Raw genomic sequence first — 25,052 nt, 5'->3', positions numbered from 1 at the left:
TATTTTGCCTAGAACAAAGCTAAAACTTTGAACAGTTTAAACTGTCGGTAGGCCGAGGGCAGCTGGACGTCAGCGGAGAGACCGGGAGATGTCCGTTTGCTCGCTATTCGTCGGAGCTGTCTGAATTGAATGGCAGTCGGGTTGTTTTTGCACTGAAGAAATGTGAAGCTCCGGCGCCTTTGTGGAGCAACCGTTTATTAAATAAATAAATCTACAGCAGTTCTCGTTACGTCTAGTGTCACTGATTCACACTGTTTAGTAAAACTTACTTTGACCTCGTAACCAAGTGGGACCTAGAGTTGACTCTAGCTATGCTGCTCATTTGCTAGCGGACCGTTTAAATCTCCGTAACTAGCTAGTTGAGTCGCTAGTTAGCCAACTAGCTAGACGTAGCTACGAAGCGAAGAGCAGCTTGTCCCGTTCGCCCGCTGTTTGGACTTCGTTCGCCTTGGCATTCGGTTGTGTGGTAGCAGCTGGTCGCTAGCAAGCGGATTTGGTGTGGATGTGATACAGTTAGCCCAGCTAGCTGACATGGCAAGCTGTGATGGCGACGTGACTCACAGGGGCTGGGAGCGGAGCGGGAAGAGGCGCCCCTCTCCGGCCCCGCTCACGCACCGTGCCCATCACCGAGCTACCACCGACGCTTCTTCAAACCGGGGACCCGGTGTTCACTGGAAGTAAAGGTTACTAGCTACATTTTTGCGAGCTGTTTGGGCCACATATTTGAACTGATACGAGTAGGCAGATTTGAGGGGAGGGAGGGAGTGGGTTGACCGAGCTAGAAAAGAATGCCTGAGCTAACACAAGTGAGTGGCTAGTCGGTTAGCTTAGCATGATTTTCAAACTGGACTGGTCTGTTTGACTCTTTATGCCCTGTTTGTCCTCAGTGCCACCGCAAGCTTTAACCTCATCTGTCGGCTCATTATCTTTCAGCGATCCCAAATCTTTCGAGCTGGACTCCCTCAAATAGCCGAGAAGAAATGAAGGTGAGTGTTTGACCTGCGACACAAACTGAAGATGGTGTTCTCGGTCTAAGCACCATGTCTGAACCCTACTCAGAGACCCAGATGGAACCAGACACAGATGACTTAAACTGTGCTTTTCCAGTTCCGACTCATGTGTCGGTTTATCGTTTTTACATGCACATCTGTGCTGTTATAGTGATGAGCCAAATGTTTATAGTCCTAAGCAGGTTTCAGACAATTGCTGTACAATGTAAACACATTTCCACTGATTTGTTAGAGACAGTGTTGTAATTAAAGTTAGGACTGTGTGTCAGATGTAAATAAAAACAGAAGACAGTGATTTGCAAATAATTTAAAGACCCTTTTTTAATATTCCAAAGACCACTCATCCCTTTGAGTTTTTTTTTTGGTGGGGGATTTGTTTGGGGTTTTTTTTAACCTAAACATATGATTGATTTAAATCAGATGCAACAACATTATTATTCCTGTAAAACTGCATGATAAAGGGTCAGGAGCTATGACAAGTAGCACTATATAATTAGCTGTTTGGTGACCGGCTGCATGTTTAGACAGACTGAAACACCTAATTAGTACATGTCTTATTCTGGTTTTTAGATTGATTAGCTTGATTAGCTGTTATTGCCATTAATAAAAAGCTAATTACTTTCACTCACATTATGTATCTGGTAGGAAAGTTATCTGATGTTTGGGGTTCTTGGAAGAAACATTTCTGAACCAAACTGATTACATCAAGAGTTAGATGAAAAGTGTCAACACAACTGAGACAAAATGAACATGTAGGCAGCAGCTGATGTTTAGAAAAAGGTAAGCTGGTAAGGGTCGAGATGAGAAACCACTTCACACAAATAGTCAGTAAACAGGATGATCATGTAAACAGGTACGTCAGTAATCAGTTTTTAAAGGATCCATTTCCCTAAAACTGGAATTAGACCAAGGACTCGTGGATGTGCTCTCCAGGCTTTTGACAAATGACAGACTGACAAAGTGAAACCATCACACAAACTTCACAAATGCAACTCAAAACAGTCTTGAGAGCTGCTGCTTATGTGTATGTTTGTATTGGCATTTCAGGTAGCAGACGAGCCTGCCTACCTGACAGTGGGGACTGATGTCAGTGCCAAGTACAGAGGAGCCTTCTGTGAGGCCAAGATCAAGACTGTTAAGCGCATGGTGAAAGTCAAGGTAAGATTAGCAGAAGTTTCATCCTCATGAGCATCAGGATTTCCAGAGGACCACAGTCTGGTCTGTCAGTGTTTCCCGCTTAATATCATTGGGTCACTGTGATTTCTGACCCTGAGTACATGTCAGACACAAATGGGATGGACTGATTTTTCAAAGGAATAGTTTTTAATTAATTAAGCTTTCAATTCTGCTTAACAGTGGCCTACTTACCACAGTTCCTTCAAAACCTGGATATGAATCTAGTCCTGTGTTGTGAATGTGTTCCACTACTTACTTCATGGTAAACAACGTGTCCCATACCTCTGTGAAGATATTAGATCGCAGCCTTTCAGTATTGGGGATGCCCCGATTTGGCCAACGACCAAAACAACTTTTTAATGTTTTGTTTCTGTTGTAAGGCCTTTTCCCTGTCATTGTGTCGTTTAAGTAATTAATCAGAGCTTAAGAAGTGTACGACAGCTTCCAGTATTAAACATCATCTGGTTGACAGCAGTCACCAGGCTGACTGTTGCCACCAGCTGTGTGAGTCTCAGTATACCTGGACACCTGCTGATGTAAAGTTTGTTTAGATGTAACACATTAAAGCCATAAACTGAATGTAGACGGTGGATATAACCAGCAGTTTATAAAAGTGGAGCAAATGCAGAATTTATTTATATCCGCTTTAGTTGTGGTGACATCACAGTGGCTGTGCCCACGTCTTTTATACAGCACAGTTACTGCTGACTAAAGTAACTTTGCTTTTCCCCTATAGCAAATACTGCAACAGTGTGCTGGTACGTCTCTCGCACACTGTGCCACAACAAACCCACAAGTCTTGTAGGTAGGGATGGGGATTGATAAGAAGAAATTCAGATTCTGTTATTGCTTTGATTGCTTATAGACGAGGTGGCAAAAGTACAGACATTCTGTACTCGAGTAGAAGTACAGATACTAGTGTTAAAAAATATTCTAGTAAAAGTGGAAGTACTGATTAAAAGTACAGGCTCTGAAAGGTAAGAAAGTAAAGAGTAGGTCTCTGGAGGACGTTTTGTGCAAAGCTAACTGAGCTATGTGCCTTAATGCAGTGATAAAATATTAGAAGATGAATACAAACTGTTAGTCTCATTTTTAATCTGGTTTTACTCTGCTTCAATCAGAAGAAAAAGAAGAAAAATAGATATATTTTTTTATTTTTGTGTCCTACATTGCAGAGGGTGACTTTGCTCCTGTGTAAGAAAATGAGCACAGTCAGTTGTTAAAGTGGGATTCAGCAGGTGGGGGAACCCTAAACTCGCCTGTAGTGGCTGAGTGTGGGAATCGCAGTCATTTCTATTGAGATCTCCTGTAGATGTTCTGCAGGCTGTGATCAGCTGCTCTGGGCTACTGCTGCTCTGGGGTTTACTGCTCTTTGTGGATGTACACACCTATATCTGTGAAGTACAGCAGCTGCACCTTTAGCGATAGCGAGATGCTGAAGTGCTCACTGACATCTGCAGTTGCTCAGGTTCTGCCAACCAAAAAGAAAAACACCGGCCAACTTGATTTCCTGACTGTGTTACACATCATCAGGTTTCATGTGACATCCCCTGGAGATTAGTATGGGAACGGGACCGCCTTTCATGCGTTACTGTTTAGGTTCAAATCAGCTTGATGGCATGCAGTGACGTGAATAATAACTCTCTGCAAATTCATTAAACCTAAAGTAACGAGCCTGTTCTACAAATATCTGTAGAAAGTACAGATACTTGTTTAAAAATGCAGGAAGTGAAAGTAAGAAGTTGTCTGAAAAATAAACCTTTCATTTGTGCAAAGTAACTGCCTGCTGTGAGGTCAAATGTTTGACTGTTGGAGGCGTTTCCCCTCGTTTTTGTGATCGGTGTAGGGGTGATTACTGACAAAACAGTTCTCGATTCCCGTCCCTGTTTGTGAATGTCACACACAACTCACTCACATGTGCTTATTTGTTAAACCTAAAAGGTAACATGGCAACTGCTAGTTTTTATTTTGGAGCCAGGATGATCATTGACAGCAGCTCCTGGAGTTTATTCTAACATTACACCAGGATTTCTAGCAGTGTATTACTTGAACATCAGCCTGTTGGGGCTGCACACCAGGGCTTTTATTTACTTTACAACGAGGCTGCAGCCATTCATTTAGGAAGTTGTCTTATTAACTCGCTGCTTAACTATTTCATTCAAATGTGGCAGATGTTTTACTCGTTAGGCTTATATCGACCCACTTTTTTGCATGCAGGCCAAGTCTTTCATCTGGAGGTTGAACATCCCATAATGCGTCTGTGACTGTCACCTAAGAGATCTGAGTTTGCAGAAGACAGCCAGCTGTGGGTGTCCTATCATCAGAGGACATGTCCAGCTTAAACAGTTAACACATTGATGTAATAATAGAAATCATTAAGTGATGCTCTATATTAGGGAAATGGCAAGAATGTTATGTTGCCCAAAAAACCTTTGTCAGTTATTAACATGAACTAAGTACTAACTGCTGATCGTAGCAAAGTTAGAAGCAGAGTTCTCTACAAGAACTTGTTCCACGTACACCTAGAAGAACCCGTTCTCCGTTCCCGTCCTTGAGCTGAGAAAGTCGCTGTTGCTGCCGACTGTCTCACCCTGGACAGCACCTGTTCAAAGCCGTGACCTCTGGCATCAGGTGCATCCAGGCCGTCAGAACACTGAGGGCTAACGTAGGTGAATGGACCTGGTGAGCTTCATTCACCAGGCCCTACCTGCAAAATCCCTGTGTGACATCCAGTATGACGTCCTTACAATGCTCCTGTATGTGACATTACATCACAGTGCAAAACACTAGCATATCGTGGCTCAGTATTCAGTATCACTCACAGTCCATGGCTACCAACAAATGTAATATCCTTTTATCCTTTTAGCAGAACTGTATTTTTATATTTGTTACTTTACTATTTTCTGTATTTTCTTACATTTGCGATATTATTATATTTGCTAGTTTATTGTGTAGAGTGAAAACATGTAACAATGCATTCATTGTGGTCTGCTGAAATGCAAGGACGGCAACAATAAAGGAGTCTTTACTTTTACTCACTGCACACCAAAAACCATGTCGCAGCCGCTGGCTAGTTGTGCACCTCTTGACTTTTGTAGCCTGGTGCATGCACCGCCACCACCACAGCCCGGTTGAGGACACGAGTGTGTGACCGTGTCAGTTTTATTGCCCTTTAATGATGTTCCAGTACAGAAGCTAAAAGATGTATAGATGTGAAGTTGCACCAGTTTGAAAACTTGACTCTGTGGAAAAAAACTTTGCTAAAAAACACTCAGCAAAGTTTTCAGTTCTCTTCCTATGTCAATGCTGACTTGACGATATTGCCTGAGTGGTGACGCCTATAGACAGTTTGTTTGTTTTTGGTGTATTTGTTAAATCTTCCTGTTATTCAAACATCTGTGCACGTGCTCCAGTTTCAGATTTCTTGTTAGGGACATAAAGAACAGGGTGCTTCAGCTCATCTTATCCTGGTTTATTTATTTTTAACATTTAGGGGGAAAGTCTTGTGACATCATTGTTTCTTCATCTCTGTTCAGAAATCATCAGTATTCTTTGTCTTTCTGTGTCTTCAGGTGACTCTTAAAGGTGAAAGTACTTCCCAGGTAGTGCAAGACGACCAGGTCAAAGGATCTCTGAGGGTAAGATGATCATAATCTTTATTGCTACTGGTAATTTTGACTTTTCAGATTTGCTTAAGTCCTCTTTAACTTAATGTTCACAATTAAACCACACAGATTAAATGTAAAGCTACCTGATTACTGTCGTGCAGACGGCCAAATGTGTGGTGGCAGCAGTATGATCTAATTCAATATTAGCCTAATACTGACCCAGAAAGCTGGATCAGATCTATCAGATATCAACAGTGAGCCAGGGGAAAAAAAAGATTCCTCGATATCAGGACATAATGAAAAACAATCAGACCAGGGGTCTCAAACTCGCGGCCCAGGGGCCACTTGCGGCCTGTATATTGATGTGGAGAAATCGAATGCACTTTGGCTCTTGAAGTGACTTTTTCCTAAAACTGCATTTTAAGAAATATTTGTGGGTGTTTTCTTGTTGGTTTGTTTTTGTACTACTTGAGCACTAAGGTGATGCTCCGGTGAGATGACCCACATGCCATTTAAGTTTGAATCCCCTGATCTAGACCTGATGGGTCTTAAAATTATGCTAATGAAACCTCAGATGACTAACAACATGATATTTTATACTGTGTCAATATTTAACAAAGACTAAGTCAGAATACAGAATACACTAGTGTGTGTGTGGAAAATCTCAGCCCATGATTGAATGGTGGTGCAGTGGTTAGCACTGTTGCCTCAGCATAAAAGCTCATGGGTCATAACAATAAAGTCGACCAAATCTTTTTAATGTCAGGTTAAATGAGTGGTAACTGAGAGCCGCAGTTGCTGTGAGGAAGCAGGGATTGGTACAGTTTGGCCTGTAAGGCAGGGTTCAAAGGTCAATGCCATACTCTGTGCCCTGTAGCTATAAATAAACATTGCTTAGTGGATCAGATAGCAGTGCAACCTTCTGGTAGTTTGGCTAACGCGAACACAGTCAGAGGATGGCGGGAGCGAGAAGGACTGCAGTACTGTTTTTGCCCACTAGGTTGGTGTGTCCCAATAGCTCTCATGAAAACTGTGGATTACAGTGTACGGGAGGATTCAAGGACACCTTAATCAAAAAATGCTTTATTAAAAAAAGTTTTAAGCCTAATCTCAAAAGTAAAAAGGCTGTCAAATCCAAAGTGGTTCCACCAAAGCGGGCCCCGAAGGCTCTGCCTACCCTTCCACTTTTAAATACTCTAGGAACCACAAACAAGCCTGCAGTCTGAAAGCAAAGTGCCAGTCTGAGATCTGGCTATCATAGATATAGATGGTCCATGGATAGTTGAAGCTGGGTGTCATGCATAGCAATGAAGTGCATCCTGTGCCTTTAAATGATACAGTCTACATGAAGCATCTATAATGTAAACAGAAAGGGTCCTAGCACGGAACCGTGTAGAGCTACATTGGTAACCTGGTAAAGTAATGGTTTAATTTAGGGCTGCAACGATTCATCGAGTAATTCTATTATAAAAAGTCCTCGACGCAACTTCTTTGCTTTGATGCTTGGTTTAACACACGGCCCTGTAGCGCACAGATATATTAAACGATGGAAGTGGTTTCACTCACATTTGCAACTAAAAACAGATCTGCTATAGAAATGCATTTAGGAGCAGCGAGTAAAAGGTTTCACAACAGCTTTTCAACAAGAAGACTGACAGCACACAGCAGCAGGGATGGTTACGCTCGTAAGTTTAACATGGAGCCGGAGTTGTTTTCACACACTGTAAAGAGCAAAGGTGCAGTTACTGAGGTGCTGAGTGAAAGGAAACATGTCTCTAGTGTCCAAAAGAGCAGCACTGTTCCTGTGATCACTATTAAAATCTGGGCAAAAGTGGCAGTCCTTCATCAAAGCACCTAATCAACAAACTCTGACATGCAGAGGAAAGAAACCTGCTCCATCCACCAGCCTTTTATTACACAGCGAAAGAATCAGTAGTAAGCCTCCAGAAATAGTATTAAATTATGCAGATGAACTGTTAACTTATTCTGATACTTATTCACTTGAACTCTTAACCCTCTGGGCGTCAGGGTATAACTGCTGTTTTTGGCTACTTTGGATTTTACTTCTTTATTTGACTGTTAAAACTGTTTACCTCGCCTTGTTTGGTATCACTCTTCAGCCTCACGTGTCTGAATTTAGTTGTTTCATTCTGACATTATTAACACACTTGATCTAAAACCAGAAAAAAAACCTAAGAGTGAAAAGTTGTAATTTTCTTTCACTGTAAAAACCACAGACATGGTTAACCAATCACTTTCATAACTTTTACATTTTCTATTTGCATTTAGTTTTAAAAAACTGTGCACATTTTTTTTTAAATAACCATTTAATACAATTTACAGAACAATCAGGTGTTCTGCATCAAATAGGAGACCACACAAATGATTTGTGCTGCTCCAAAAAATGTCTGTCCACTATAAGACAGAGGAGCACATCACAGCCTGATACCTGCAGGCGTGAAGGTGTGTCGCTCCTGTTTTCCACCTGGAGGCTGTGTTTACACTGCAGTCTGCCTTTGGCAGAGTCCTCATTGTTTCTGACACACAAAACAACCACACTACACACTAACTATACAGTTCAAGCACCATAAACATCACAAATCTCTCGCATCAAAACTCTTTCTCTCGCTTGCTTGCGCTCTCTTGCCGCCGTCACTCCCAAAACTTCCCCCTTTTGCTAAAATTTCAGTCTGACTGAAGTCATCACTCGGATGAGTGACGAGACGTGTATCCCAGTGAAAACGTCAAAGTTGAAACAGAATCAACTTTTTGGGTTAAATGAATAATATGACTACTAGGAGTGGCAGTAGTTCGGGTAGTAGAGCAGGTCGCCTACCAATCGATAGGCTGGTGGTTCGACCCGTCTGCTGCAGTCTGCATGCCGTATATCCTTGGGCGAGATACCCATACTTCGGAGTATGAATGTTTGCAAATGTTGCGTAGAAGGCACAGAAAAAAGTGGTGTGAATGAGGCAGGTTGTGTACTCTTTTCAGAATAGAAAAGCATGAGTCCATTTACCAACTGGTAAATGTCCAAGGAGCACAGTGCAGCTCTAAGGAGAATTGTGATTAACACCAGTTGGAAAGATGTCTTGGAGCCATTTCTCAACAACTGCAGATTCCAAGATGATCCGCTCAAACAGCTGCACATACGTACACGTTTTTCACCACTTTCACAAGGTCCCGAAGAAAACCCACGACGATAGGAAATTGGTAGGATTTTTAAGAACAAGCAAATCTCAAGCCTGCCATGAACTATAATCTGCTGGAACAGCAGAGAGACTTTTTCATCACCACTGACTGAGAACCAGTCTGCCACGACATGTGCAGCTGCAGCCGTCTCAGATACACATCAGAGCTTCTGGAATGGCCTCTCCATGCCCCAACATCAGCCCTATTTCTGAACTACACAATAAACCCAGTTGGTTTCCTCACAGAGTCCATTACAGGAAATATCCAACTGAAACGAACTCTTTCTGCCAGCGGTCAAGTATTAGCCAGACTATCCCAGAGGTTTCATGGCTACCAAAAGCATCTGGTGGAGATCCAGCTCACTGAAATAAAACTCGAGCACCCAGTTCTTGTTTTTTCTAAAATAACAAATATTTCAGACTCAGTTTGTTCACATGAATAGGGAGTCTTTTTCATGTGTTAAGGACACAAAGATGTAGATAATCTCTAAATTCCTGCTTCCACATTCAGACAAACCTGACTTGTCCCAAAAATCTTAATAAGGTGATGTGCACAATACTGTTCCACAGTGTTTTGTCCTGGCTCTCCTATCACCTCCAACATGGCTGCACTTCACCTGAACCTAGTTCTGACAAAAGGTTCTTCCTGTTAAGAGGTTTTCCTTCCCACTGTTGCCAATCGCTGACTCAAAGGGAGTCGTTTGATTGTTGGAGTTTTCTCTGTATTATTGTGCAGTCTCCACCTTATAGAATAAAGTGTCTTGAGGCAACTGCTGTTGTGATTTGGATCTATTTAAATTGAAATAAAGATGTATATGGTACCGTCATTCCAACCTGGAAACCAGTTTAAGAAATCATGAAAAGCCCCAAATTACTATGATATTCATGCCTGTGACAGGTTTTTATAGTTCTGATCACAAATCAGAGTTCTTGTGTATTTTCTTGGTTTATAAGAAGCAGTAGACCTGAAGTGTTAGTTCAGTCGTGTTCAAGCATCCTGACAGTATACTGGTCCAGAAGGTGGAGGATGCTGATTTCATTAAACTGACTGTGGCTCTGGAGTGCTTTATGAATAATACGTTTGTTTGTTTTTAAAGAAAATCATCTTATCTTCAGTTGCCATTGATTAAATTTTTGGGGGAATCTAGCTGAGTGCCTCTTTTCCTGTGGAGAAATGTATAGCCTGCCCTGTCGCAGTTTGTCTGAAACAACCATCGTAATAAATGAAAATATCCCGCCATGTGTAGAAAGTGTCCTTGTGAGCCCTGATGACTTGAAATAAACACAGTCAAACTGCTGATAAAGGAGCTGTTGTTGTTGTTGTTGTAGTCTAAGGGCTGAATTTGGTTTTTCTGTGCTTCAGGTGGGCTCCACAGTGGAGGTGAAGACCAGTGAAGGTATATGCAGTGAAGCTGTCATCGGTAAGCTGACCGATGCCAGCCTCTACACTGTGGGTGAGTCTGGTGCTTCCTCATGTTTCTCACACATCAACATTTAACAAAGGGTTCATAGGTTGCCACAACATGAATCTGTTACGTTATCAAAGCAGTGCAGACACACAGTGATCTAAGGTCTGGATTATATTTCAGAACTAGTTCTAATCTTATCCACAGGGATTATAATCTTTATAAGCAGCTATGTTACTTCAAAGTGCTGCTGCCATGGTGACTTAAGTTTTCTAGTGTTACAGGGTTTTTATAAACAGAGTGAGTTCACTGCCAGTCTGAGCACAGGAGAACATCTGTCTTTATTCATCATATAATAATTCTTAGTATCTGCAGTATTACAGCAACAAAGCTACAGAGTAAGCTCTGTCAGCAGCTTTACCAGTTGTACTGTTGAGCTGAACACTCAGGTATCTGTAGTCTCCCAGCTGCTTGTGAATCGAATGCAAACTGTAGACATTTGACTTTACATGTCAAACATGCCTGTTGCCTGTCCTCTGTCAGACTGGGTGGATGTTAACGAGCGCTGGATTCCAAGTTGAAATGAGGCTGGATCAGCTTAGTGTGAACATTGAAAGTGGTGGTGTCGAGTAGGTTTACAAACTGTGTGTGTGCGTTTCTTTCAGTGTTTGACGACGGCGATGAGAAGACTCTCCGTCGAACGTCTCTCTGTCTGAAGGGAGAGAGGCATTTTGCAGAGAGTGAGGTGAGTCCTCCCAGGATGGGATCACTTTGCCAAGGTCTTGATAACCCTAAAAACACCTGAATGTATTTGATGCTCTCAACACTGTCTCGCAGACTCTGGATCAGCTGCCGTTGACGAACCCAGAACATTTTGGCACTCCAGTCATCGGCAAGAAGTCAAACCGCGGTGGACGGCGTTCTTCTCAGGCTGTGTGAGTGTTGATGTGCCTTCTCCCTCTGGACATGTTAAATGGTCTTTATGAAACCAGCTGCAGAGCAAGTTCTGATTTTTGCGTTTGTGTCTCAGGGCCGATGAAGACAATGAGTCTTCATCTAGTGAAGATGACGATGAGGACAGGAGGCGGCTAAATGACGAGCTGCTGGGACAAGTCTGCAGCATTGAAAACGAAGAAGAGTCGAGCACCTGGTTCTTGGCTCTGGTAAACTGACACAGTTACTGTATAAAGTGGGGGTGGTGCTATAACTACCTCATGTATGTGATGACTAACCACTGCAGGTGAAACATCCACGTTACCTTGTTGAAGTGGGGAAAAGGACTGTTTAGTTGCTGTCAGAAGGTCAGCTGAGATGTGATTAAGTGTTTAAAGACAGGATTATCGAACAGCACAAGAATAGAGTAGATTACATGATGGACTGTGAAGATTTAGACTGTCCACACAGTAAGTTAGACTGAAGGTTTTATTACTTTGTCCGTTATTTAAAATGTTCATTGTTCTCGTTTAATCTTATTTCTTCCTCTTTGGCCACAAAGTGAGCTTTTTTGCCCTCTCAGCACATCTTCATTTTTATTGGAAATGTCATGCTTTTTTTCCAACCCTGACAAAATATTAGGAATATTGTTAAATGTATTACAGTCGTATATAAAGCCACAAATCAGTGTGCTCTTAATAATAAACAGAACAAAGAATCAAGAAACAAGAAAAAAGCAAATCACAATCGGCTAAATAATTTCTTAAGTTTATTATGTCTAAAGTGTAATAAACTGCAACACATTAGCATCACCACATGTGAAATATAGATTGTTGTTAAATCTTTTGCATGTCTTTCACATAAAACAAATACCAGTTCTTGGAAAATACTGGCAAACCTGTTTTAAAGTGGATGTGAAACACTTACTGTGTGAAGGCTAACTTAAACCACGGAGCTCTGCGCTTAAAACTGACAGATGTAACACTTTCTCTGTGGCTGGATTTAAGAAAGAAGTGCTTAAAGTTTTAAAACATGTTTAGCACCATCTTCTGTCAGTACGAAACGTGACATCACTGGATTGGTTGGTTGGTTGCCGTCTATACAGGGTGGGCCATTTATATGGATACACAGCAGTAAAGTCCTGTTTGTGGCACATTAGTATATGTGAGGGGGCAAACTCCTCAAGATGGGCGGTGACCATGGTGGCCATTTAGGAGTCGGCCATCTTGGATACAACTTTTGTTTTTCCAACAGGAAGAGGGCCATGTGACACATCAAACTTATTGGTAACGTCACAAGAAAAACAATGGTGTGCTTGGTTTCAACGTAACTTTATTCTTTCATGAGTTATTTACAAGTTTCTGACCACTTATAAAATGTGTTCAATGTGCTGCCCATTGTGTTGGATTGTCAATGCAACCCTCTTCTCCCACTCTTCACACACTGATAGCAACACCACAGGATTTATGCCAGCACAGGCATCCAGTATCCGTAGTTTCAGGTGCTGCACATCTCGTATCTTCACATCATAGACAATTGCCTTCAGATGACCCCAAAGATAAAAGTCTAAGGGGGTCAGATCGGGAGACCTTGTGGGCCATTCAACTGGCCCACGATGACCAATCCACTTTCCAGGAAACTGTTCATCTAGGAATGCTCGGACCTGCACCCATAATGTGGTGGTGCACCATCTTGCTGGAAAAACTCAGGGAACGTGCCAGCTTCAGTGCATAAAGAGGGAAACACATCATAATGTAGCAATTTCAAATATCCAGTGGCCTTGAGGTTTCCATTGATGAAGAATGGACCCACTATCGTTGTGCCCCATATACCACACCAAACCATCACTTTTGTTGTTCCAACAGTCTTGGAGGGATCCATCCAATGTGGGTTAGTGTCAGACCAATAGTGGTGGTTTTGTTTGTTAACGTCACCGTTCACATAAAAGTTTGCCTCATCACTGAACAAAATCTGCTGCGTGAACTGAGGGTCCTGTTCCAAGTTTTGTTTTGCCCATTCTGCAAATTCTGTGCGCCGATCTGGGTCATCCTCGTTGAGATGCTGCAGTAGCTGGAGTTTGTAAGGGTGCCATTTGTGAGTAGCTAATATCCGCCGACGGGATGTTCGACTAATGCCACTCTCCAGGGACATGCGGCGAGTGCTACGCTGTGGGCTCTTGCTGAATGAAGCTAGGACAGCCACTGATGTTTCTTCATTAGTGACACTTTTCTTGCGTCCACATTTTGGCAAATCGAACACTGAACCAGTTTCACGAAACTTAGCAAGCAGTTTCGATCCGCTCCTCACGTGTTAACCTCTTCGACATGTCAATGGCTGTGAGCAAAGAGAAACTTGTAAATAACTCATGAAAGAATAAAGTTACGTTGAAACCAAGCACACCATTGTTGTTCTTGTGACATTACCAATAAGTTTGATGTGTCACATGGCCCTCTTCCTATTGGAAAAAACAAAAGTTGTATCCAAGATGGCCGACTTCTAAATGGCCACCATGGTCACCACCCATCTTGAGGAGTTTGCCCCTCACATATACTAATGTGCCACAAACAGGACTTTAATATCACCAACCATTCCCATGTTATTACAGTGTATCCATATAAATGGCCCACCCTGTAGATTTACACTAGTTTATGTTAGCCGACTAGTAACAGAGACTCAGGGGAATATAAGGAGACCGAAATGAAGTCGGTTTAAGGGGATCGCTTTTATGCTGCAGCAATGAGTTTAATGTTAAAATCAAGGATCTAGTGTCACTTACACAGTCAGTGGTCCTTTGTTGTTTGGTTATTACCTTTTATGCATTTAGTGTTTCATTTGCACTTTAACCTCCTAGGACCTGCGTCCGCATATGTGGACATCACATTTTGGGTTATTTAGACCAAAATACTAAATTTTGCTCTACAAGGGCCTGATGTCCACTTGCGAGGTCATTATACTGCTACTGTTTAAAACAAATATCCTCATATGTGGCTCTTATTTTTCTATAAACAAAAATCAGGTGGAAAAAAAAAATCTGGTAATTCTTTGTTTTTACATTCATCAGGCCCCAATGTGACCAAATATCAAAGAGAAATTAAAAATGCTGCTGTGGAAGAGTTCGGGTCTGAGGAGGTGAAGGGAGGAACAAATCGGATTGCATGAAAGGATGTGTGTGTCTGTCAGAGGCTGTCACTTTTGTGTGCGTGTGTGAGAGTCATGTTGCTGCCATGTAGATTTTCAAATCTCACAGCAGTTTTCTACTGGCTGTAATCACACACACAGAATATAGGACAATCAGTTTGATGAGCAACAATAAACTCTTGTTACAGACGACCCAGAATCCCTCGCTGCTTCCTGTGTGGACTTGGACCGACACAAATGAACTTTCTGTAGAATCTGTATGCAAAGCCATCAATCAGGTGTGTCTGTCCTGCAGGTGGTGTCTCCCAGCTGTAATGATGAGCTGGTGGTGAAGAAGGATCAGTGTCTGGTCAGGTCATTCTGCAACGGCAAGTTGTGAGTCCACTTTGATATTTATTGAGTCATGGTCACAAGTCAAGGTTCACATGAAGTCTGTGAGGTCATGTAATTCTTCCCGAACACAAATCTGGTTCTGCATCCCATATAAGCTGTGTCTGGTTACTCCATTTCCACGACTTCTTCCTTCTATCCATCCATCCATCCTCTTCCACTTATCCGATTTTTAGGGTCGTGTGGGGCTGGAGCCTATCCCAGCTGTCATAGTGCAAGAGGCAGGGTAGGTTGCCAGTCTCTTGCAGGGCCAACAACCAGACAACTAAACCATTTGCACTCACACTCACATCTATGGGCGACTTATACTCACCAGTTACCCTAACCCCACTAACTGCATGTGTCTGGACTGTCAGAGAAAGTTGGAGTATGTGGAGAGAACCCACGCAGACACAGGAAGAACATGCAAACAGCACACAGATGGCCTCGTGAAGAAAGCGTGCCAACCAGAGCACCTCAGTGGTGCCCTGCCTTCTCAGTCCGAATGAGCAGGGAAAGTCAAGGAAGGGGAAAATGTTGTTATTCAGATTGCCTACTCGGTCCGAATAACAAAATTTCATTCACATTTCTGCTGATGTAACATCAGTAGACATGTCTAGACCTATTTTATATACTTAGCAACCAATATGAATCTGCCCTGAGCTCCATTCACATATAATTTTATACACACAAATACATCTTTAAAAATGTGTTTGAAATCATGAACTCAAACTCTTTCACCATGAACTTTGTCTCAACTCGTCTCTTCTTGTCCCTTCTTTTTGATTCTTTAAGTTACACTGTGGCCAGGAGACACGTCCACCTCGTTAGTGCCATCAGCATCTCTGAGTTCTCCCACAGAAGAGGTGAGTAGTTACAGCTTGAAGCTACCAGATTCATCTGCATCCTTATCTCCGTCTGCTTTTCACCCCTCAGCTGTAAAAGGCCAGTGGGGTACTGTTGTCCAAACGAGGTGACATAGGAGCTTCAAATAGATAACAGACAAGAGTTGTGTCCAAATTCATGGGCTGCATCCTCCTGAGGACCCGGCCTTCGCAGTCTACGTGGGCCGGGTCCTCAGAAGGTCGGGTAGGCCGGAAGTAAACGGCTGTGAAATGGGACGGTCTCACCTTCCACTGTCTCGGTGGAGTTTAATAAACTCGGCCGTCTGCTCCTTGCTATCTAAAATATAACAGGACACTGGTGTAAACTCTCGACCGTCTCACACTTCTGTTTAATCAGTTTTCTGTTTGATGTTTATTCAGCTGTGTGAAAACCACCCGGGGGATTAATAAAGTTTTATTTTATCTAATCTAATAACTTTAATCTCAGCCAAACTGATTTACTCACGTTCAAATAAAACACTGAAAAAAGCCCAACAATAACATTTGTAGGTTGTCTAAACGTATATATTACGTTTAACCTGAGTAGGGAAAGTCCGCGGTGATCTGAAAATGATGCGCCGGGAGTTGTGCCGTTCTCGGCGGCTCCAGTAACCCTCGAGCTCCCGGCTAGCTGTCGAGCTGGTGGGTAGCAGACGTCTCCGAAAACATCGAAGCACTTTTGCAAATATGCGATATCTTGATAAACCGAGCAGATATTTGATGTTTACACAGCTACTTTCTCACCTGAAAATATGTTAAAAGTTTATTTTGTGACCCAGAAAGATTAGTATGAGTAATTTTAAAACTTAGTAGCTACCGCCATTGCCGGAAACTGGAGTTTGGCTGGGCCGCACTATGCATTCTGGGATATGGTGGGCCACGAAGGACAGACCCGACCCATCCTTCAAATTCGGGGAAAAGGAGGACGCATTTGTCGGCTGCATTCGGAGGAGTCTACGAATTTGGACAGCCTTCGGCGCGTCGCGTGACGTAATCGGTCTACAAATGCGGCCTCAGGAGGATGCAGCCCATGAATTTGGACACAGCTAAGGTTGAGCCTTGGTGACCTTGACCTCAAGGTCAGAGGTCAAGTTTCTGACAAGTTTGTGAATTCTCTTCTTGAGAAAGAGACAACAGTATTTTTTAAATTGATACCATAGGTGTTTGTAATATATTTCCACCTCCTCTCTTCTTTCTGTCTCCCTTTTTCCCACCCGTCTACCTCTTTAACCACATTTCTTCCACATTAATTTCCTTTTGTCATCTTCTTCTGTTGTTTTTTTTTTTGCTGTTTGTACTCTTCCTCTTGTCCTTTCCTCATCCTCTTCTTTGTCTTCCCCTGTTCCCTCTCTGCAGGTGTAGAAGGAGCCCAGATGTTCCTGAGCAGCAAGGAGATTCCAGATTTGTGGAAAATGGATATGAGCCAGATCCTGGACTCGTCCTCCAGTGAAGATGAGGATAATGAAGAGGAGAAGGAAAGTGAAGAGGAGCATGATGATGAAGAGGAGAAGAAAAGGAAACGTATAAAAGAAGAGGTGAGTTTGATGCTGTCACACAGATGAGGGTAGTTTCATTCAAAACCTTAATGTGCTGTTATTGAGTCTGCATGTCTGTCTACATCTGTCCATCCAGCCAGAGGAGGAGCCAGATCCAGAAGAGAGAGACCACTTCCTGCAGCAGCTCTACAAGTTCATGGAGGACAGAGGTGAGACAGTGGAAGAAGCAATATTGAAAGTACTGTTTTATTATTGGCTGGCCTATTCATGTACCCATTTATTTTGTTGAGCTGCTTAACACTGACCTATGAATCTGTCAAGCATAAAAACATGGACCAAACTCAAGAGATGAACTGTCTGAACGGGAGACAACTTCGCAATCTGCTAATTGGAAAGTTGGTGGTTCAATCCCTGACTGCTCAGTCTGCATGCCTGCATATCCTTGGACGAGATGCTGAACCTCGATACGTTCTGATACATTCACTGGAGTGTGACATGTACACAGACAGCACTTGTATGAATATAAAGTGCTTTGAGTGCTCAGCACTATGTAAGAGCCAGTCCATATACTTGCCTTCAGTGGTTGCTTCTTCCAAACTTCCAGCATGTCTGTTAGAGCCAGTTCCTACACGACTGCCCAAAGAAATCCAACCATTAATGTTAAATATGAGCAGTGTCTTCCTGCTATTGGGCCATATCCCACAGGCCTTTAAGGTGGCAGTAATTAAACCATTACTTAAAAAGCTGTCACTTAAAGCAGAAATGTCTTAAAAGTTGGAAACATCCTGTCTCAAGATGATGCTTTAAAAACTAGTTGGTGCATTTATTCTGTCTAGGCCTGATTATTGTCACGTCATCCTGAAACCTCCCTGAAATGCCTTTGGTTGACCCAGCAGTGAGGGCACTGACCTACTGACTCCTGTTCACTGACTAAAACGCACTGTTTCACCATTTTGGCTTCATTTTTGTTAAATAACGTTGTTTATCTGAAAACAAACCTTGTGCTTTCTTTTGCACTTACTCAGGTGTGATCTTAAGGTTCCTTTTAAAAAAACAAACTAATAATTCAAATAATTTTTTGGGGTTTTTTGGCTCAATTGTTAAACATTTTGTCAGTTTTGGTTTAAGACTCTTTAGTCTTGTAAATACTAACAAGTCACCCCATCCCTGGACACTTCTCTACGCCGACGATGTCTTCCTGGCCGATGAATCGCGAATAGAACTGCAATACCAAACGCAGCAGTGGAAGACTCGCCTAGCTGACTTCGGCCTGAGGCTCAACACCAACAAGACCGAATACTTAGAGGCTGGCCCCCAGACCGACGGCACGATCAGCGTCGATGGAGAAGATCTGGCGAAAGTACCTCATTTCAAATACCTCAGATCGATGATCAGCAATGACGGCGATATCCTACTAGATGTACGAGCCAGGATCAACGCAGCGTGGATGAAATGGCGCCAAGTCACCGGTGTCCTGTGTGACCGAAGAATGCCCAATCGCCTCAAGTCAAAGATCTACAAGAGTGTAGTGCGCCCCGTCGCCCTCTATGGATCCGAGTGCTGGCCAGCCACCGCAAAGCACGAACAAGCCCTTCACACGATGGAAATGCAGAAGCTGCGATGGTGCCTAGGCCTAACACGATGGGACCACGTCATGAACACCGACCTTAGAAAGAGGATGGGAATCGCGCCAATCACAGATAAGATGCAAGAAGCGAGGCTGCGGTGGTACGGACATGTGGTACGGAGCGATGAGAACTCAGTGGTGAGAACAGCACTGCGGCTCAGCCCCCAAGGACGTCGACCTAGAGGCAGACCAAAGCGGAGATGGATGGACCGAATCAAGGACGACGTGAAGAAGATCGAAGCCGATCTGACCGACGCCCTTGACCGACCCAAGTGGAGACGACTTTGCAGAAAAGCGGACCCTGCAACCGAGCGGGAAAAACGCTAGGAGGAAGAAGTCTTGTAAATACTAAAACTGTGATGTTTGGCTCTAACAGTCTCTGGTTCTTTCAGGGACTCCCATCAACAAGCCTCCGGTGTTGGGTTACAAAGACCTTAACCTCTTCAAGCTCTACAGGTTGGTCTATCACCTGGGAGGCTGCCACAAGGTGAGAAGGTGACACACGTACTACCAGATCGTACGACTGATGTGAATGTGGGGTCATGTGAGTGCTGTTCCAGTAGTGGACTGAGCTCCTGATGGTCCTCTTGGCTGTCTGACTTAGTGCCTGATTGGTTCCACTGTGTGTGCAGCTGATGAACATGAAGGAGTGCGTGCCTAGCTGTGACGTGACTCTGCCTCGTGTGTTTCAGATTGAGTCTGGTACAGTGTGGAAGCAGGTTTACATAGATCTGGGCATCCCTGTCCTCAACTCTGCTGCGTCCTACAATGTCAAGACTGCCTACAAAAAGTAAGAACAATAAGTTGCTCAGAAAGCAATTTTCTCTTTTTGGTTCTGATTCTGTTTGGATCTGGGTCGAGGTCTGCATGTGATGCACTGATCAGCATTACACTGAACTGGGCGCTTAACAAGGTAACTTCAGGTTTGACCCAGGGCTCGAGGTGATGCGGTGCTGTGAGAGATGGGGCCTGATTATTTAAGACTTTAAAATCCTTTTTCTCACATCAAGGTTTTTACATGCCTGCAGCAGCTGTGTGCCTTTCAGGCAGTGTTGTGTGTTTAACCTCTTGATGTTTTTCTAATATTTCCTCTCTGTAAATTGTACTGCTGTGCTGACTCTGTATCTGACCATGTAAAGATGGATCAGATTAGGAATTCATGGGCTGATTTATTGAGGTGATAACCTCTTTGCTGACAGTATCATATCAGAACATGATGGAAACAATTAGCTGGTCCTTAGCAGATCATAAAGTTAGGTGAATATGGCCACATGAATAGCATGTGACAAATGACATCATCATATGCAGAAGGTGTTCAACATATACAGTGTGTTAAGAATTAAGAGGGTAAGTAGCAGTGCTGCTAACGTGTTAATTGATCCCCTGTAAGTGTGACCCATGTGTAAAACCAGCAGTTTGCTGCTCTGCAGCCTTCAGGTATGTTTTAATATAATGCCAAGGAGGTAAAAGCATCAGTGTCTAGAGCACAGGTGTCGAACTCCAGGCCTCGAGGGCCGGTATCCTGCAGGTTCTAGATGTGTCCTTGATCCATCACAGCTGATTTAAATAGCTAAATGACCTCCTCAACATGTCTTGAAGTTCTCCAGAGGCCTGGTAATGAACTAATCATTTGATTCAGGTGTGCTGACTCACGGTGATATCTAAAACCTGCAGGCCCTCAAGGCCTGGAGTTCGACGCCCCTGGTCTAGAGGATTGATTGATGCTGCTCATGAATCAGGGAGGGGGTATAAGGCCATTTCAAAACAACTTGAAAAGATTAGGAATCCATGGGCTGATTTATCGAAGTGATATTAGCCCGAGTGCTGCTCTAAGGAGCTCGTTCTCAGAGTCCCAGATTTTAAGCCCTATGAGAGTGTCCCTAGAAGGGTCGTGGACCTCCTATTGATCCTCTACCTAATCACGAGCTAAGGTGTGCATCATATGACTAACACGCGTCATCGTTTTCAAAAAGTCTGTTTTCGCTGTCCACACTGCGACACATAAGCACCTTCTTCGTTTCCGAGAGCGTTTTCAAAACGCTGCGTTTTCCTTGAGCCAAAACGCCGTCTTGTTTGAAAACGCATTAGTGTGGACGTAGCCTTAAAGAAGTCCAGACGCTTCTCTTTCCTTAGTCATCCAACTCATCAGTCTGAGAACCTTCAGACATGTTGAGATGCAGTCCTGTGAAAAACCAAGTTACCTCTTCCATAGAGGTTAAAAGAGTAAGTATGAACCAGGTGCTGCTAATTAAACGCACTTGATTAATCACCTCCATAAAAGCAGTTTGCTGGTCTGGACCAAAACACAAAGCCAGAAGGTTTGCTGGAGTGGATGTTCTTTGGGCGGACAAGACCAAAAGTGGAAAAGTGCTTCTTTTAGTGAAAACCAGTAATGGGTCGATGACCCCTTATGCAGTGTGAGACACATTACTGTGTTGCTGCTGGATTTAAGATAATTTTACAGGCAACTGGACAGAGAATGAACCAACTAGGTTCATGCATTCTGAAAGACGGCGTCTTCTTCTCTTATCAGCACAAATGCAAGTCGGTCAGAAGTTGTGCTGTGCGATAAACACTGAGCTCCTCGCTGCTGTACGACACGGCGTTGTATCGGTAATGTGGTTTTTCTTACAGCAATAAGCACACAGATACGAGGTTTTCGCTCTGTCACTAGTAAAAGTATGACAGCTAACGCTCTATTGTGTGGGTGGTCGTAGCAAAGTCTTATCACAGAGGAAGGCTGTTTAATAACTCGTGCCACACAGACCACTGACCCTTTATTTGTGTCGTCAGGTACCTTTATGGGTTTGAGGAGTACTGCCGCTCTGCAGCCATTACTTTCAGAACCATCCATCACAACAACCCCCGCCCTCCTGCCACACCAGCCAGTCAAAAGGCAGCGGGAGCAGCGTTAACAGAGTCCTCCACACCAACGGTGACGGTGGAGACAGTTGTTGACAAACAGGAGGAGGTGGAGTCAGAGAGCGAAAGTGAGAAGGAAGACGTGAAGGAGAGACAGTCATCCCCAAGAGTGAGAGATTTCTTCGACACCAACAGAAATGCTGACACCCCAAACCAGTGTGTGCTGCATAAGCTCACACTGAGCCAACAAAGCAGTATTTCAGCACATGAAATGTTTTCTGCCCCCGTCTCTTCTCAGGGGAGGAGGAGGTGCGTGGGGAGTCGGGTGAAAGCAGAGAGAGAGACCTCCTCCAAGTTGGATAAGAGAGGAGGACCAGGAGAAGGAGAGAACCACGAGGAGCAGCAGAGGGAGGTGAGGAGACGCAGCAACAGAAGAAATGATGACTCTGAGAGAGGCTCTGACGATGACGAGGAGGATGAGGACGATGAAGAAGAGGAGGAGGGGGAGAGGAGGAGAGCAGACAGGTAAACACAAAACAATAATGAATAATGGGAACCAAAAAATGGGTGTGAGTAAATAAGAGAAGGTGAAAATGAAGTCGGTGTAAAAACATAATTACAAAGTTACACTTGAAGTAAAGAAAAATATCGTTTGTACTGATGCAGAAATGTGAAGTTAAAAACATGCAAAATGAGCAAGAAGCTTAATCCGAAAACTACAGAGGTGGAAGTTTACATCTATGGCTTATTATTACTGTTCTTAGTAAGTTATATTATTTTCTTTATTCGGTTTAAAAAAATCAATGTGAAAGGATTTAAATATGCGATCATGTTCAGACTGTCTTTATATTAGCAGAAGCTAAACTTCTGTTGTACGTTATGGTATCACAGTATTCTTATATTGTTTCTATTCCTGTATTCAAGATATGTGCATACAGTGGTTGCAAAAGTATTCGGCCCCTTGAACTTTCCCACATTTTGTCACATTACAGCCACAAACATGAATCAATGTTATTGGAATTCCACGTGAAAGACCAACACAAAGTGGTGCACACGTGAGAAGTGGAAGGAAAATCTGACATGATTCCAAACATTTTTTACAAATAAATAACTGCAAAGTGGGGTGTGTGTAATTATTCAGCTCTGAGTCAATACTTTGTAGAACCACCTTTTGCTGCAGTTCCAGCTGCCAGTCTTTCAGGGTCTGTCTCTACCAGCTTTGCACATCTACAGACTGAATCTTTGCTCATTCTTCTTTGAAACAGCTCCAGCTCAGTCAGATTAGATGGACAGCGTTTGTGAACAGCAGTTTTCAGATCTTGCCACAGATTCTCGATTGGATTTAGACACCAGACAGGTCAGGGATAAAGTTACTGAGACATTTAAAGCAGGCTTAGGCTACAAAAAGATTTCCCAAGCCTTGAACATCCCACGGAGCACTGTTCAAGCCATCATTCAGAAATGGAAGGAGTATGGCACAACTGTAAACCTACCAAGACAAGGCCGTCCACCTAAACTCACAGGCCCAACAAGGAGAGCGCTGATCAGAAATGCAGCCAAGAGGCCCATGGTGACTCTGGACGAGCTGCAGAGGTCTACAGCTCAGGTGGGGAATCTGTCCATAGGACAGCTATTAGTCGTGCACTGCACAAAGTTGGCCTTTATGGAAGAGTGGCAAGAAGAAAGCCATTGTTAACAGAAAACCATAAGAAGTCCAGTTTGCAGTTTGCCACAAGCCATGTGGGGGACACAGCAAACATGTGGAAGAAGCTGCTCTGGTCAGATGAGACCAAAATGCAAAACGCTGTGTGTGGAGGAAAACTAACACTGCTCATCACTCTGAACACACCATCCCCACTGTCAGATATGGTGGTGGCAGCATCATGCTCTGGGGGGGCTTCTCTTCAGCAGGGACAGGGAAGCTGGTCAGAGTTGATGGGAAAATGGATGGAACCAAATACAGGGCAGTCTTGGAAGAAAACCTCTTGGAGTCTGCAAAAGACTTGAGACTGGGGCGGAGGTTCAGCTTCCAGCAGGACAACGACCCTAAACATAAAGCCAGGGCAACAATGGAATGGTTTAAAACAAAACATATCCATGTGTTAGAATGGCCCAGTCAAAGTCCAGATCTAAATCCAGTCGAGAATCTGTGGCAAGATCTGAAAACTGCTGTTCACAAACGCTGCCCACCTAATCTGACTGAGCTGGAGCTGTTTCAAAGAAGAATGAGCAAAGATTCAGTCTGTAGATGTGCAAAGCTGGTAGAGACAGACCCTGAAAGACTGGCAGCTGGAACTGCAGCAAAAGCTGGTTCTACAAAGTATTGACTCAGGGGGCTGAATAATTACACACACACACACACACACACACACACACACACACACACACCTTTGCAGTTATTTATTTGTAAAAAATGTTTGGAATCATGAATGATTTTCGTTCCACTTCTCACGTGTGCACCACTTTGTGTTGGTCTTTCACGTGGACGTCCAATAACATTGATTCATGTTTGTGGCTGTAATGTGACAAAATATGGAGAAGTTCAAGGGGCCGAATACTTTTGCAACCACTGTACAAGCTCATACACTAAGTTTTCTTTTATTATAATGTTACACAGTAACAAAAGCCTCTTTTGCACTGCCGACCTGACTCTGTCAGCTCAGTGTGCGTGGGCTCATTACAGCACCACGGCCCCGGACATCATTTGTATGTTTTTGTCAGACTCTGGGATCACAGCGTTATTTATTTTTTCCCTCGTTTCTGGGTTTCAAAAATGTTTTGATTTTTCTGATGCCGTCAACTCATCAAGTGATGCTATTGACTGGCCAATCAGTGACATGTAGTCTGTTGGAAAGCATTCTTGGATTGACTCACCTCACTTGGAACCCCGACCTAACAGACACTAAAACAATACCCAGTATCAGGCAACACCACCTAATGGAAAACCCTAAAAACTGAGTCAAGCTAAGCCAAGTAGGTGCTGGTGGAAAAGGGCTAAAAGTAGTCTTAATCATACAATACAGGCATGTACTGATGTTGGCTGCTGATAGAGTGTGTGTGTGTGTGTGTGTGTGTGTGTGTGTGTGTGTCAGGAGTGAGACTGAAGAAGACGGAGACACTGTAACTGGAACGAAGGTCAGGGTGAAGTACGGAAGAGGAAAGACTCAGAAGATTTATGAGGCCCACATCAAGAAGACTGACATTGACAATGGTGAACAGTTCTACCTGGTTCACTATTATGGCTGGAATGTCAGGTCAGTCTGTCAGACACACGCTGCCTGTGTACAGTGAATACTACATATGTACTGCATATGAATACAGGACAGTGGTTTTTGACTTTGTTTCACCTTTA

At 43.3% G+C, this 25,052-nt stretch overlaps 1 protein-coding gene across 4 annotated transcripts in view; it reads left to right on the top strand.

The window, feature by feature from the left end:
* Positions 1-25,052, top strand: part of arid4a (AT-rich interactive domain 4A) — a 37,813-nt gene that overhangs the window by 181 nt on the left and 12,580 nt on the right. For 2 of the 4 annotated variants that reach the window (XM_086274103.1, XM_086274100.1), the window contains exons 2-17: positions 934-986; positions 2,058-2,168; positions 5,759-5,824; positions 10,349-10,439; positions 11,057-11,136; positions 11,229-11,326; positions 11,422-11,554; positions 14,758-14,837; positions 15,627-15,697; positions 17,072-17,250; positions 17,348-17,420; positions 19,231-19,325; positions 19,531-19,628; positions 21,632-21,869; positions 21,999-22,225; positions 24,793-24,954. In XM_086274103.1, the coding sequence (XP_086130229.1) occupies positions 981-986; positions 2,058-2,168; positions 5,759-5,824; positions 10,349-10,439; positions 11,057-11,136; positions 11,229-11,326; positions 11,422-11,554; positions 14,758-14,837; positions 15,627-15,697; positions 17,072-17,250; positions 17,348-17,420; positions 19,231-19,325; positions 19,531-19,628; positions 21,632-21,869; positions 21,999-22,225; positions 24,793-24,954 (1,808 nt within the window). In that variant the 5' untranslated portion in view covers positions 934-980. Of the gene's footprint in view, positions 1-173; positions 684-887; positions 987-2,057; positions 2,169-5,758; positions 5,825-10,348; positions 10,440-11,056; positions 11,137-11,228; positions 11,327-11,421; positions 11,555-14,757; positions 14,838-15,626; positions 15,698-17,071; positions 17,251-17,347; positions 17,421-19,230; positions 19,326-19,530; positions 19,629-21,631; positions 21,870-21,998; positions 22,226-24,792; positions 24,955-25,052 lie in introns of those variants that run through there. The other 2 variants (XM_086274102.1, XM_086274101.1) reach the window with 2 other exon arrangements.

This window comes from Aulonocara sp. 'chitande type north' Nkhata Bay, linkage group LG19 (assembly GCF_057382095.1).
Source record: "Aulonocara sp. 'chitande type north' Nkhata Bay isolate Kocher_YH1m ecotype deep benthic linkage group LG19, A_spYH_male_GT1.1, whole genome shotgun sequence".
NCBI lineage: Eukaryota > Metazoa > Chordata > Actinopteri > Cichliformes > Cichlidae > Aulonocara > Aulonocara sp. 'chitande type north' Nkhata Bay.
This window is presented reverse-complemented; position numbering and strand designations above follow the sequence as displayed.